The sequence below is a fragment of the Streptopelia decaocto genome (assembly GCF_964273445.1).
Source record: "Streptopelia decaocto genome assembly, chromosome: Z".
Taxonomy (NCBI): domain Eukaryota; kingdom Metazoa; phylum Chordata; class Aves; order Columbiformes; family Columbidae; genus Streptopelia; species Streptopelia decaocto.
In genome coordinates this window covers 72942807-72958161 of record NC_138657.1, presented here as the reverse complement: position 1 = coordinate 72958161, position 15355 = coordinate 72942807, and the positions used below count along the sequence as shown (strand labels likewise).

Sequence of the window (15355 nt, the reverse complement as noted above, 5' to 3'; positions counted from 1 at the left end):
CAGCCGGCTGTGTGGATACAGCTTGTGCATGAGAACATAACGAAGAGGACATTACTTGTGAGATGAGGTCCTTGTTGCTAATGAAGGAAGCCTCCAAGCCTCCTTGGAGGGGAGGAGGTTTGAGGAGAATAACCTCATTTTTTCTGTGTACACAGAACTGACAGGATCTGGATCAAGTTCCACATTCTGCTTGTGCAGACAAACAGATAGTGATTTATCCCCCACTTCTTGACCTCACACACAAACTGACGTTCCCAAGGCTCTTGCAGACATCCTATATTTTCACAGAATCACAGAATGTTAGGGATTGGAAGGGACCTTGAAAGATCATCCAGTCCAAACCCTCCACTGGAGCAGGAACACCCAGTTGAGGTTACATAGGAATGTGTCCAGGTGGGTTTTGGATGTCTCCAGAGAAGGAGACTCCACAACCTCCCTGGGCAGCCTGGTCCAGTGTCTGTCACCCTCACTGAGAAGAAGTTTCTTCTCATATTTAAGTGGAACTTCCTGTGTTCCAGTTTGTACCCATTACCCCTTGTCCTACCATTGGTTGTCACCGAGAAGAGCCTGGCTCCATCCTCGTGACACTCACCCTTTACATATTTATAAATATTAATGAGGTCATCCTTCAGTCTCCTCTTCTCCAAGCTCAAGAGCCCCAGCTCCCTCAGCCTTTCCTCATGAGGGAGATGCTTCCCTCCCTTAATCATCTTCGTTGCTCTGTGCTGGACCCTCTCCAGCAGTTCCCTGTCCTTCTGGAACTGAGGGGCCAGAACTGGACACAATATTCCAGATGTGGTCTCACCAGGGCAGAGTAGAGGGGAAGGAGAACCTCTCTCCACCTACTAACCACACCCCTTCTAATCCACCCCAAGTACCATTGGCCTTCCTGGCCACAAGGGCCCAGTGCTGGCTCATGGTCATCCTGCTGTCCACTAGGACCCCCAGGTCCCTTTCCCCTACACTGCTTTCTAACTGGTCATTCCCCAACTTATACTGGAGCCTGGGGTTGTTCCTGCCCAGATGCAAGACTCTACACTTGCCCTTTTGCCACTCAGTAGTACCAGCAGCTGTGGTGCTGCTGGCCTGACCCTTGCAAGCATATGCAGGGTTTGCCCAGTTCACAGGCTGCTGTTGGCTGGGTACGGGGTCACCCACCTACCTGTCGGGGACATGCCTGAGTGCTGGCCAACCTCTTGGGGTCCTCACACCCCTCCGGGAAGTGACGAGTGGCACAAGAGCTGCAGAGCTCTAGTTGAGGCCGGATCTCAGAGCAGGCTGTCTCAGGGTGATGGCATAGAAGGGGCTTTTGGTATGTTGCAAAATCCTTAGAGCCAAAGGGTCTGACAGGTCATGCTTGTGCTGAAAGCACCGCTGCTGGAGTTTTTAACTATGACACTTCAAGCATACATGTTGCTGTGTGCTTCTGAGCTTCCTCTGCCTTTCCCAAGAGCCTTTTACAGAGGCATGGCAGGAGCTCCTGCCACGGAGAATGGGCTCTGAGGCCTGACTGTGACTGTAGATCCAACCAGACAACTTCAATTCCTACCTCTGTGTATTGCAGGGGGGAGCTTGATGTTGCCTGGAAGTGATGCGAAACAGCATGTGCTAAATTGTTTAGTTTCTATAGCACCTCTGGGTACCAGCCACCTCTTCCCAGCCAGCCCAGAAGAGCCTTGGAGGCCACACAAGTATTCAGAGGCGTCTTTCTGTAGCAATATGAGCTTCAGAAGAAGGTCTAGCTCTGATTACTGACTAGTTCTTTCCATTGCAGTGTTCAAAATGCTATTCAAGCCAGTTTCTGGATGTGTTTGAAGCCCATAACATGGCCGTGGACTCAGTCAGCTGGAATCCCTACCACTTGAAAGTCTTCATTTCCTGCAGCTCTGACTGGACAGTCAAGATCTGGGATCACACCATCAAGTAGGTCCTGCTGGGTCCTGGCGTGGGCAGGGACATCCAGCTTGAAATGCCAGCTTCACACATCGGCTCTGCTCATGACTTGGTCTCAGTATCCATCTTAGGTGTTGATATTGATAACTGCTGTTTTATCTCTGTTTTGGGGGTTGGCGACTCAGATTTGTAGTCCCCAGACATGAGATTTAACATCAGCTGCCCTAGGAACCTGCCAAGCAGTGCAGCTCAGCATGGAGCCTGGCTGCTTCACTTGGGACCTGGCATTCTTCAGGCAGGACCTGCTGTGGCAGGGTTATTCTGGAGCAATGCTATAGAGAAATGTCAAAAATGTCAAGGACTGGCTTATGGCCTCAGGAGCCGGACACCTTCGGTGATCCAGAGAGGCAAAAAAACCCCAAACAAACAAACAAAAAAACAAATACATAATGAAGTTCAGGGTTAGTGTTTGAGGAATGTCTGGTTTCAATCAGGAAATTGATTTTGTTGTAAATCAGTCAGAGGCAAAAATTTCCTGTTGCCAATACTGCTCTAATATTTAATGTTGTCAGAAGTCCAGAAAGGGAAAATCACGTTTTCTCGCATGATTGTTAACCAGAGAGACACTATCTCACTGTGTGTGTGTTGGGGGGAAGCTTTCAGAATGCTTTCAGAAAGGAAGAAACGTGCTGCCGTTCTTCTCATTGCAACAGCACCAACCCAACCCCTTTGGGTTGATGCTCAGCTTTGTTTTGTCTTTGGCTCACACCCTGGCTGGTATCTGACATAAAGAAATGCCCCATCTCCCACTTCTGCATCTGGCCTGGAACAACACAGGCCACAGCATCAAAGTGTTTGTAGCTCAATGGTTCACTTCCAGAGCAGCATGTGTTTAAATTACTTCTTCTCCATGGTCTTCTTTTACAGGACTCCCATGTTTGTCTTTGACCTGAATTCTGCAGTAGGGGACGTTGCATGGTCTCCTTACTCCTCCACGGTCTTTGCTGCAGTCACCACTGATGGCAAGGTGAGAGGCTGCGAGCAGCGCTGCTCTGATTCGAACTGAGAGAAAGTCAGGGGAGATTAGGGTTGAGCATGGGGATGGGTCAGCCCAATCCTGGGCAGGCACGTCAGGGAGCTGCAGATGCCCCATGAGCATACACCACAGTGACGGACTGAGTTGGCTGCAGCTTGCCTGAGCTGCTTGCCTCGGCATGACAGGCTCATTTTGGTAGCTCAAGGCCCAGTAACTACTAATTCCTTTTTGCTCAGTCTGATTACAGAGGACAGAAATGAGGAAACCTGGGCAGCAGCATTTCTTACTCTTTCTCCCCCTAAGGTCCACCGCAGCCCTACGAGCAACAAGGCCAGAAATCTCTCAGCTGCAGCCCAATCATGCAAACAGCTGATGTTGAAACACAAAGCAGAGGCCTCTTAGCAAAGGCTGAGAATCAGCTGCACAATTCACTGCAGCCTTGATAAACCCATCAGAAATGCTTGTGGGCCTTCTGCTGTAAGCACAGGTGCTTCTTGGGGGCCTAGGCCCCCCCAGCCTCTAGCATAAGCAAGCCAAACCTCCCTGTAGTCCTACTTTTCTCCTCTTATTCCAGCACTCAGACAGAAAAGCAAGGTTCAGAGAACAGGCTGCTTTTCCCTGTGCTTTCCTGTCCTTGGCACATGTACACCTGGGCATGAATTGCTCACACTACTCCTGCTGTATTAGGGAAGGTGTTGCACATGCATGCAGGTCCCTGCTAGTTCTTGCAGTGACCACATCAGTGTGCAGGTGTGCAGCTTGCACATGCCAGGATAAAAACACTTAACTATGTGAAATCACCTTATTAATCTGGGGATGGAGAGATGGCACTCCATATCAGAGCACTCCTAGTACAAGCTGACACCAGGGCATTGGTTCTGAACCTCCAAGGTATAGAGAAGCAATAGGATAAAGTGTTTATATACTTATATTGATATTAAAAAAAATCAATTATAGTAATATGCCCAGGGTCAACCAATAGAACTTTATTCCAATTAAATAAAATCAAAATTTTACCACTGTATGAGGCTGTCTCCAAGAGTAATGATTTGGTAATGAAGTACTTAGACCAGTCCTAATATTGAAATAATGGCAGTTGTATTTTTGCCCTTGGCCATCCATTCTAGTAGCTCAGATGGTTAATTTGGGCTTGGCAAGTAGCCAGAGCACATAGCTATCCATCAACACTGGTTTTGTACTCTAAGACCACATTGCTCTGTCACCATGGGCTGTATGTTTTGCTGGTATAAATTGGAAAGTCTCTGCAGTTTGGCCAAATTACTCTAGCAAAAAGATGGCCTTTATATATCTCTATCATTGAATTGATGCCTTGGCAACTTTATTGCAGTTTAACCTTTATGTTATAGCGAAAAATTCATTTCACAGCTCAGGCTGTGAGTTTGTCTCTCCCAAGCTAAGCAATAGAAATCTTTTCACTGTGGAACCTGGACTCCCTGGAAAGCTCAGGATGCCACAGCAGAGAGCAGTGTTGGTGCTTTTCCCTTGCGGGCAGGGTCAGGATTGAGCCCCTTGTTCATAGATCTGTCTGTCCCCCTTCTCCCATATATCAGATGAAGGACTTGCATGAATGAAATTAATGCATTCAGTGTTACACATCCTCTGATTTGTTTTCCACAAGTGAAATTGCGTGCACCCCCAAACCCGGCAAGAGTCCTGCTGATGTTCAGAGCTCTGATCGAGTGCAGGGGTGAGCAGTGCAGGGAACTGTGAGTACCCCAGCTGTATCCTGGGGCCTAACCATGGAGATGGAAATGGAGATGATGGAGATGGAGATGGAGATAGATGGAGATGATGGAGATGGAGATGGAGAATGGAGGTGGAGATGGAGATGTCTGCAGGCAGTCTGGGCAGCATGAGCAGAGGGAGGGTAAACACTGGGCATACTTGGATTTCCTATTCACGTGGACACATTTCTGTAGTAAGAGCTCATCTCTAGGATTTGTGCTACACACCTGGGCCAAGTTCTTTGTCAGAACTTTACCTGCTCTAGGGAAGCTCATACAGGCTTGGCAAGAGTTTGTGCACTGGGGTCTTTCCGTCGCACCCCTAACTTGTCCTAGCCACTGCTGCAGTGACTCGTGTTGTGTTGTTGCAGAGTCACATCAGCTGCAGCATCTGTGGGCCTGGAGTTCAGGTGAGGGTATGGATAAGAGAGAAGACTGTCTGACTTGGTAGCACTGCACGCAGGGTATCTCACCTTGGCTATCCTGCCTTGAATCTAATTCAGTAATCCTAATTAGGTCCTAATCTAGAAGGATCTAATTTTGCTTTATGCCTTTAATCCCAGACTGTGAGAAGAGTGGCCATCAGCCAGCAGCAGCCCAGAATTGGGCTTCATAGCAGGGAAGGTCCAGGCAAGAGCTGCCTTCCCATTGCAGTAGGCTGGCAAGAACTGATGCTGGTAGAAATCCCAGGCCTCTGCATTAGCCACTTACCATGCTGGTTTCAACAGAGTGCATCTGAGACATGGTTAAGTTTCTATTTTAAACAGAACCTTCTAGATCTGCAATGGAAGTGGAGTAGATAGTTGTTTACAGCCTTTTTGTTCCTGGACATCTTCCACTTTGTATCAGAGCACACTTCTTGGGAATAGCTCAGCACCTTTCAAAGGGCAGTGTCCATTAGTGCCGGGAAAAAAAAATCTACATTAACAGGATACAAAAAAATACAGGATATGCAGCCAGAAAATAAAACATTCAAGGCCTTCTGTTCATAAACAGCATCTAGCTTTGCATCCGCACATAATTATGGCTGCAAAACTTGAAGGTTACCTGGAGGTGATTTTAAAATTGGGCCCTAATTGCAGTCTTAAAGGCATACCTGGCGTATTTTGGAAGAACACATTTCCTTATTCAAGCTGATGCTCTGTGTCCAAAATGTGTGTGTCAGCCCCTGTCTCCTAAGACTGGCTTGGAAATCAGGGTATTTTAGAATCTAAAAATCTCTTAATGCCCATAAATCCAGGAGGTGGAGATTTAAGAAAAGCTGTAAATATCAGAGGCATTATGATAAAATGTGTGTGTTGGCAGCTGGGAATCTGCTTTAGACAGAACCACCTCTTCATAAATAACTTGAATGTGCATGTTCTGCTGCTGGTGCAGTGAATACTAACTACTACTATTGCTCTTTATCATGTTCTGGGTAATTTCCTTAGTCTCTTGCTCTGCCTGATGACCATTTTATTTCAGAATGAGTACGTGTGATTTGCAATGAAAATTGAAATTAAATAAAATGGTCACTGAGACGTGGACATCCGTGCCAACACCACCTGGAAAATAACTCCCAATTCTATAACTAAGTACCTAAATAAGTGGCCTGATTTTAAAAGGACTGGACAGCCACCTGATTTCATGGAAACTAGTCTCTGTGTACTGCTCAGAAAGGTTGCTGTGGAGCATTCAGCTTTGGTTTCAATCAGTGTGCTAAGTCTGCTGCAGTTTTGCTCTGTGATTGCATTTCAGATGGCACTTATGTTCCTTGAAGACTCCACAGTGGTTCATAAAGCAGACAGGTGGAGAGATTTCTTATTTCTAAACATGACTCCTGCAGCTCAGTTGGCTGGCAGAAACTCTGTGATCTCTTCAGGCCATCTCCTACAAGGACCTTGGTGCAGATACTGATGTGATTAGCACTGAAATAAGATTAGGTTAGAGAACACATAGTTTAGTTTAGGTTGTAAATGGTAAAAGCCATGAAGAGGAAAAGGTAACTGGGATGAGAGACCTGCTTTGGAAATTAAAAAAATAGGAGATGGATTTGGATGCCTGGACTCCTACATTTAGGCTTCAGGAGATCTGGGCCTGTTGGTCAGTTTGTCATAAAGACAGAGGGCAGAGAAACAGGAAGGGGTGGAATTCAGTCCCTGTGCCATTCAGCAGGATTTGCCTTTGGGAGTTTGCTTTAAGCCCACCTCAAACTTATGCATAAAACAGAAAAAAAAATATTGAAACATGTAAAAGCAGGAATCAGATACCTGAAATTTCCTTCTTGGTCTTCTTTTACTTGCTTTCCTTAAGTAAGGAAATGGTACTGCCAGGTCGTGCTGTACAAGGGCAATGCTGCAAACCTCCATGTCCAGCTCACTCCAGCCATACGGATGCTTTCTCATGGTGAATTCATGCATGAAGTGTTACACCTGTTAAAAAAGCCAGACAGCCATGTCACAAGTGTCCCCATGCTGTGGGCCATAGCTGTCCCATGCGATGGCTGTAATGGCAGGGTCAAGCTGGGTTTGTTCAGCCTGGAGAAGGAAGGCAGCAGCATCCTGCCTGTGCCTACAAGGAGGCCATCGAGAAGTTGCAACTAAGCTCTTCGCAGCACTGCATGAAGGGATGATGAGACACAACAGCTGAAATGAGTTTAAATGAGAGGTTTGGATTGGATATAAGGAAAAACTTTCGCTGGGAAGGCTGCCAGGTAAAGGAACAGCTTGTCCAGAGAAGTTGTGCCATATCTGTCCATGTAGGGTTTCAAGGCCAAATTGGTCAGAGCCCTGAGCAACTGCATCTCACCTCAGAGCTAACACTGCCATGGGCAGGAGGTTGGAGCAGAGACTTCTGGGGTTCTCTTCCAACCCAAATTACCTTCTAACTCTCTGTGGGTGAGGAGGAGAATCACGGGGGTTTTACAAAAGGCTTGGGATCATGTGCTAAGTGCAAGTACATTTACTCTCATGTTTTTGTGGTTTGTATCCTTCATGACTAATGCAGCATGAGCAAGGTGATGTTATAGCCATTTTTAGTAAATATTGATAGCCTCAATGCCATCCAAGTATGCACTCTGCAGAGAAAGCCACTCAGACAAATGCTCTAGGGCTTTTCCCCATTACTGAAGCTGTTGACCTTTCAAGATGTGAAATACTTGGAATGACCCAAACCTTCAGGAAATTACGTAATGCTTTGTGCAGCTCAGGAAGTGGATGTGCCCTTTCCTGCTTATATACACATATTTTACTGAACAACAGTTTTGTATGAGAAGTCTTGAAGACCAGGTTCCTCCTGTATCTCACTTACAGGACAAGATACTGAAGAAAAGTCCATGCTCTTGATACCCATCCTTTCCCAGCTAGGAGAGAAACACTTGTTTAGTACTGGCATGTGTGTGTGTTCCTAGAGTAATTTCCTGCCCTTGTAACATTGACTGGCAGCAAAACCCAATGTCTGTCTTTAAAAGCATGAAAAATTTTGCGGATAAGAGGCTTGCCATGCCTTTCAGGTTTGTGAATATTTCACTGAGTATTTTGGACCTAAACCTGGCTCATCTTGTAGGGCACAAATCAGGGATGCCAGCAGACCTCTCGGCATCAGTCGATGCTTTTGTCCAGGGGAGTCAGAACTGTGAATGCCTCATAGCTACAGATGTACCTGACACATCAGAGTCCTTCCTCTTTCCCTTCTGCAGTAGCCCATGGGGTTTGTCCCTACCTTATGGGGCCACCACTAGCTCTGCACGGCTGGGATAAGGCATCTCTTGGCTCTCTGCACCATGGCCAGGGCAGTTACTGGGCTGTGAAAACAGGAAATGAGTGCAGATCCCTTTGCTGTCACCCAGAAGGACCTTTGAGTAGGCTGAAGTGGGCAGGGGCTTTCTTAAAATGGCTTTGAAATTGCATTCACAGAATAAGTGGTTCTTTTCTGGTAAAACTATTAATTTTCTTCTGCCACAAAACCTAAAAGGCTCACTCTTATTCCCTGCTGAATCTTTGAGACTGATGTGGACTGCTGGGCAGACTTACGTCTGCTTCAAAACAAGGGCTGGTGGCATGTCAAAGCTCAAGGAGGTAGATGGGCAGAGTCCCTCGAATTAATTCTACTTCCACTTTGTGCCAGTCCGACTGTCCTCACTTCTTCTCACCCACCCACCAGGTTCTCTGTGCACTGGCATTGCTCTCCTCTAGGAAGTTGCTTTTAGGGAATAAAACCAGCCTGAAAGACTTTGGTTTGTCCCTGCAGGGTCTGAGCCCTCACCTCTATCCTGCTGCAGCTCACATCCCATCACAGGGTGCTTTGGTGGGCTCCAAGCCTCAAGGTGTGCAGCATCAGGACGTGACTGCTCACTCACATCCCTTAGCTGCTGAATTGCAGGTGACATGAGTTTGTCAGCATGGTGGTTGGCTTCAGTGCAAAGTCAAACTGATAAATTTAAACCCTTTTTGTCATTGTCTTTGCAAGGATTGTTTTGTACACAGATGCTTTCAGGCCAGTTTTTCAATACTAAAGCTATTGCTCTTTCAGGTTATGGAAGAAAGCATTTTTACAAAACCCACCTGCTGAGATTAACTAGTTCATTCAGCCACACATGAACCAAGTTTGCTTTTTTCTGCTTGTGTGGAGTATGTGAGTGAAAAAACTACTTGGGCAGCATCTCCAAAGATTTTGTTGGTTGACCTGTTAGACTTTGCATAAAAACCTACTGGGGCACAACCCATCAGGAGTACCTGACACAGTTTAGAAAGCTACTCCTAGGTGCCTCTCTGCTCCATGCTATTGGGCAGCGCTGAGAATGGCCCCTCACTCAGGTTTCAATTTAGAAGTGGGGACAATTGGCATGTGAAGAGATGGAGCTTGGTCCCAGTCTACCAGGACATAGTTTCAGCTTGAAATCAGGGACTGGGCTGTGAGTCACAGTAAAGAGAGCACAGGGGGACTGGCACAGCTGGGCTGTATTCATGTATCACAGCCTTGGGAGATTTGTGCTGGGACACATAAGGAGCTGTCTGAAAAAGTCTCCCTGTTCTTCTCTAGGTATGTGGAGTGGGATGGCAGGGTGGGGAAGTGTCAGAGGACTGCAGGAAAGACTCTTTGCCTGGTGTTCAGGAGCGTGACAGTGCAGGAGAGACCGGGCAAACTAAATATGCTATTCAGAAAGATCAGATCATTGAATGGTCTATTTGTAAGCATTGGTAGATCAAGGAACAGCCAGACTACTAAGGCTTTAGTAAGATCATATTGCATAAAACTCATCTAATACTGTTCTTGAAAGTAACTGGCCTGGTAGATCAGAGGAAGAAGATGTAATACACGTTTACATGGTGACTTTGGGAATGCAGTTGGCAAAAGCCCATAATAAAACTGCAATGCAGGTGAGAAGGTGGATGTGGCATGATGGAACTCAGTGTGTGCAGTACAGCTGGGGATGCTTCGGGGACTGGGACTGGCACTGAAACCCAGCAGTCACTGTGATGGGACCAAGGGAACAGGACTTACAAGTGTTTTGGTGATAGAAGTGAAATTGTGAATGAGCTTGACAACCTCAGCGGCAATTTGCAATCAGGGAGATGAAATTCAATAAAGACACAAACCAAATGTGCAAAATGAAATGAGCGGTAATTGGAGAAGCAGCAGGACTGCAAAGGAGGCTGGCGCTGGTGCCTGCGCTGCCATGCTCTTGCTAACACTGTGCTGCCAAATCCAACCCAGGGAGATGCAAGGGAGAGTCACTTGATGAGCACAAATGGGGCTCATGCTGGACTTTGGATGCTGGTGTCTATGGAAGGGTCATCTCCACTGCTGCAGAAGGGATTGCAGTGTAGCACAGAGGTACCAGCTGCTGTCTTCAGCTTAGCTATTGCATAAGTTCAGCACAGATTAGTTTATCTGTTTGACTTTCACGTTTCAGAAGTGATTTGGAAGGTAACACTAAATTTAGTGAAGAGCGCGAGGAGACTTTTTCAAAGCATGCTATTAATATTGAAGAGTGTGTGGGGAAAAATAGTCGTGGGCAACATGACAGAATCATGTTAGACCAAACTGAAGCGCAGCCAGCTTAGGGGTAGGATGTATCACCTATTTAGCACCAGATAAAAGCATTCAGAAGTGTGCAGGACTGAGACATGAAGGAGATTATCCTAATCACTGAGCTTCTCGGAGTGGAGCCAGGCTGGCAGAGGTGGTGACTGAGAGGGAAGTTAGCTGGGATAAACAAGCCCCTTCTTGTAAAACAATGTGAAAGGATGTTCAGAAGACATCAAATGGTCCTCACAGCCTGTCTGAATGAATAGCAGCTCTTCTGCCCGCTGAGGTTTCGATTTTGTACTGACTCGTAGGAGCTGAGTCAAATCAGCTGAGGCTGATGCTGGTTTCTTACCATGTCAAATTAGGAGTGACCCAGTTCTTACCAATGGAGGAAAAGCTGAGAGATACAGCCCTACAGGGAAGCAGCTGCTGCAGTTAAGCCAGGAGACAAAGGCCTTCTGTTCCCTGCCATGCCACGCACCCTGGAGCAGCAGACTGGATGCTGCAGGACAGGGGGATGTGCTTGGCCCTCTCCTGTACCCCAGGACGTGCAGCCAGCTCCTGGCTGGCAAAGCTCACCCAGCACAGCCCAAAGAGCAGCTTTAATGGCTGCCTGCTTATCTTCCTGAGCTCAAAGCTACCTCCAAACATACCTGCAGCAGAGCTGGGGTCAGTCCTTGGCCACTAGCGTAAAGGTGGTGTGAAAGTCCTTGTGTTTGTGGGTCTGTCTGGTGCTGGTGTCTGGGCAACCAAGGACCAGCATTCCTGTGTCATCCTCGTAGAAACAAGGTGGAAACAAACATTTTCTGAGTCGAGTCTCCTTTCTTTCTGCCAAGCTTCTGACTGCCCCAGGTGTCAGAGGGACCAAGGACTGTCTTACAACCCTTATTTGTAACTCAAAATTGTCCTCCTAGAAAAAATTAACTATCGAAGGCTGTTCTGTCTGCAGTAGGAGTATAGTAATTATGCAAATAAGTCCTCCACCACATGGAAGTTTGGCTTTGATGCAAGCTGGATCTGCCCTGCCTGCCCAGTGCCATTAGGATGCTCCAGCAGCTGTCTTGGTGCTAGACAGGGGCTGGGGCTGGCCTGCCCCCTTGTTAAATGTATTACCTGCGAGTTTGAAACAAATCATCTATGGAGTTTGCAAATGGATGAAGTATCATGATTCAGTCAAGAAAATTAGGGAAATCCATCACGACGACAGTGAAAGTCAAGCGGTGAAAGAGATGTCAACTGGTAAAGGGCAACATCATATTTAATTATCCCTCACCTTTTGCTCTTGCACTGATTTTATTCTTTGTTGCCAAGTTACCAGGTACATCTGCCTTGTTCTTACACACATATGTATTTCCTCCCAGCCTTGGTTCTTGTTGCTGTCAGGTTGGTTTTGAGCACGCTAGCATTGCCCAGACCTCTGGGGAAAGCTTGTAAGCCTGGAACAAAAGGACAGCAAAGGCTGCAGCTACTGCAGACCCAGTGTGTGTTCAAGGAATGCAATAAAGGCAGGATAGGTCTAAGTAGCTCTTCAGCTCCCTTCTTCATGGGCCACCAGAGTCCAGTAGTTCGTTTTGCTGGCAGAGAGGTTGTTTGCTTTCAGGTGGTGCTTCTTGGAGGCTCCAGCTCTCCCGCAGATCCCCTGGCATCTCCCTCCCTGGCTTGCCCGGCTGCTGTGCTGCAGGGCACGGGGTGACAGCAGAGTGTGAGGACAGAGGGAGTCAAGTCACCTCAGAGCAGTTGAGAATCTGGAATGACTTTCAGACTGTAAGTTCAGTTTACAAATTTTGACACTGGAGCTATGGTAATAGCCTTAGATGTGCACTGTTCCGTGCTTATAGAGCAGCCATGCAAACCCTCAGTGGAGAACCGCTGGATTTTGGGAGGTGGAATATATTTGTGTGATTCATATAGATAGGAGCTATTGGTCTGGGTGCAAGTGAACTTGATTTCTTCTCTGTCTGTTTGAGAGTCAGGCATCAAAGCAGCTCATTTATGTCAACTATTTTCTGCAACTGTAACACAACAGAGTTAGATCCATTATTACCTGTAGGTCAAGCGTGGAGGCTCTGTTGTTACCCTGATGGTAATTTTAAAATGTACTTATTGAATAAAAAGCATCAGAAGCATCAGATAGACATTATAAGATTCACCTGATCCCACCTCAGACATAGCTAGGCACCTGCTTCATTCAGTGCTCCTCTTCAGCTGCTACTGACTTACCCAGTTACTGTTTTCCTATCAAGGAAAAATTCTCTTTGAACATCTGCCTGGCATATCTACCAACAGACTGTCCATCACTTGGGTCCTGTGAGTCCAGGTTTCTTTTGATGTTGTTGATGCCAGCTCATGAATCCCCACGCTGCAATGAACTGCTTAGCTCAACAGCTTGGAGGGTGGTACGTGTCCTCCTGCACTTCCTTGGGATGGGCATGCAGGTTTACATGGAGCATAAATAAAATAGCTCTTGGAGTAATTGGTTACTGCCCAGTGCTTTATTCTCCCTGGGGATCTGCAGCTAAGCTGGGGGAAGTGAAGAAGAGTTCTTGCACTTTCAGACTTTTCAGATTTGTTTTGCCTCTCTCACTGTGCCTCTCCCCAGGTTTCTTGTTCTTGGAGTCTTCTTTATGTCCCTCTGAGACAGTGGCCACACATTGTTACTAAGGACTTGGTAACAAAAGAAGTGAAATACCCTTTCCCATTATCTGAATGCTTATTAGCAGAGAGAATGAAAGTGTCTGCCATGGTCTGTGAGCAACAGGACTGCAGACCTTGCAGGTCTCTGGTTTGCTTCTACAGGATTTGCAGAAAGTATCTGATAAAAGCCAGTTTATTGCCAAGAGGCTCCACGTCCCTCTCTGGGCACATGTGCCACAGTGGAAACACTTTTTGAGGGCTGAGAATCAGAGGTTTGAAACCTCCACCATGCAGTTTCTAAACTGCTCCTGAATAAGTGTGGGTGAGTGAGTGTGGTGGCCCCGGGTCTCAGCACCTGCAGGGAGGGAAGTGCTGGGACCAGCCTAAGGCAGCATGAGAAGTGACGTGCAGAGCTGGGCAGGAAAGATGGGGCAGTTCACAGAAGCACCCTCACTGGTGTGTAAACTCTGACAAGGATACTGCTTTGACATGCTTTTTGTACCTACACAGTTCTCAATGCCATTAAAACTCAAGGTGGTGTCCCAGCACAGGGCACTGTGCTGCCACGTTACTTTGTGCTGTCTTCCTATCAAAGTCACACTTTCTGCTTTAGGGACCCTGAGCAAAGTACTGTCTTTCCCATGGATTTGTTAAACCGTCAAGTGTCACATTCTGACCAGCATCTCCACCTTGCTGTGTTGCTGGAGATAAAAGTCTGGGTGATGCCATGGTACTGAGTGAGCCATCGGGGGACACATGGGTGGAAGCAAGTCTGCCCTGTGAGCTGTAGGAGCCCAGGATGTTGTGACACGTTGTATGTCAGTGAATATGTAAATATGCTTGTCTGACACATGTGCTAAGTTACACAAATATCATCAAAAATGCCAGTTTGGACCAGCTGCCTGACCGTGTCTGGTTGGCAGCTGTCATCTGGGTGCTGCCTGCCCTGAGAAGAAGGGTGCCCTCTGGATGCACCTGATCTCCATGGAGAGGATTTGGATGCGGCTCTGGCTCTGGTCATCTTGTCTCCCTGTGAGTCTTATACCTGAGTCACATGTGGGGTTCGGTGGCACTTCTGTGGGTCATGGTTGGACTTCTCTGGGTCATACACAGAGAGGGCTCATCCTGCAAGACCTGAGACTCTTCTTTGCTTGGAAGCAGTGGTCTGTAATCTGGAGGGACAGGGGCCACTGGGGCAGTGGATGGAGAGAAGCTGTGAGCTGTTGGTGAGTCTCTGGGAGATTCAGATGGATTTTACTCCATAATCCTTAATCTTGGGACCTGAGCCAGCAGGACAGCTCACAGGATGAGGAACCTCAAGGGAGAGCTGCAGCTTTTCAGTCTCCCGTTCTTTGGGCAGAAAACCTTGCCCCAAGCCTCAGGTAGATCTGCAGATGGTGCCAGTCACATGTGGCTCTGCTGCTTTACAGCACTGTTAACTGTTGTGGGAAGCCCTGAGCCCCTTTTGGTTTACTCTCAAAATACCAGTAACAGTGTTGTTCTGGCCCCATTTCCCTTCTCCTGAGAGTGCCTGTAAGCCTCTAAATTAAAGCGCCTGAAGTCTTTCCTAATGTTCGTGGCCCACCCCTCCATCTGGAGCGTCTGACAGCTGATACGAGGCTGATGTTTCCCGCTGAAGAACTGAAATAGTTTGTTCTTTTCCATGATTCCCTTGGCAAAGGAAAACAAGCCCATTTGTTTAGAAGCTCATAAAAGAGGAGCTTTATAGTAGGAACATTCATAAACTTGTTTGCTTTTGACCTTCTCCACATTGCTGATGGTTTTGCGTTCTCGTCCCAGGCATTGTGCTTGTCTGGGCTGTCAGTGGCATTTTTGAAAAACAAGCTCACCCAGAGTAATTTGCATTGCTCAGCACTCCGACACTGAGCCTTCAGACATGCCATTATTCCCCACTGTAGTGCTGGTAGGGCACGCAGGTGTGATACATTGACAGCCTTATAGAACAGCAGTGCAGACCTGGCTGCTGAAAAGAAAACTGGCCACTAATTCCGTGTTTTACTTTGTTTTGGTGTTGTTT

General features: G+C 47.1%; 1 protein-coding gene across 2 annotated transcripts in view; it reads left to right on the top strand.

Annotated features, from left to right (window-relative positions):
* Nucleotides 1-15355, top strand: part of DNAI1 (dynein axonemal intermediate chain 1) — a gene marked incomplete at its 5' end in the record, with an annotated part of 150475 nt that overhangs the window by 103531 nt on the left and 31589 nt on the right. For both annotated transcript variants that reach the window (XM_082075449.1, XM_082075448.1), the window contains 2 exons: nt 1775-1923; nt 2821-2920. In XM_082075449.1, the coding sequence (XP_081931575.1) occupies nt 1775-1923; nt 2821-2920 (249 nt within the window). The remainder of the gene's footprint in view (nt 1-1774; nt 1924-2820; nt 2921-15355) is intronic.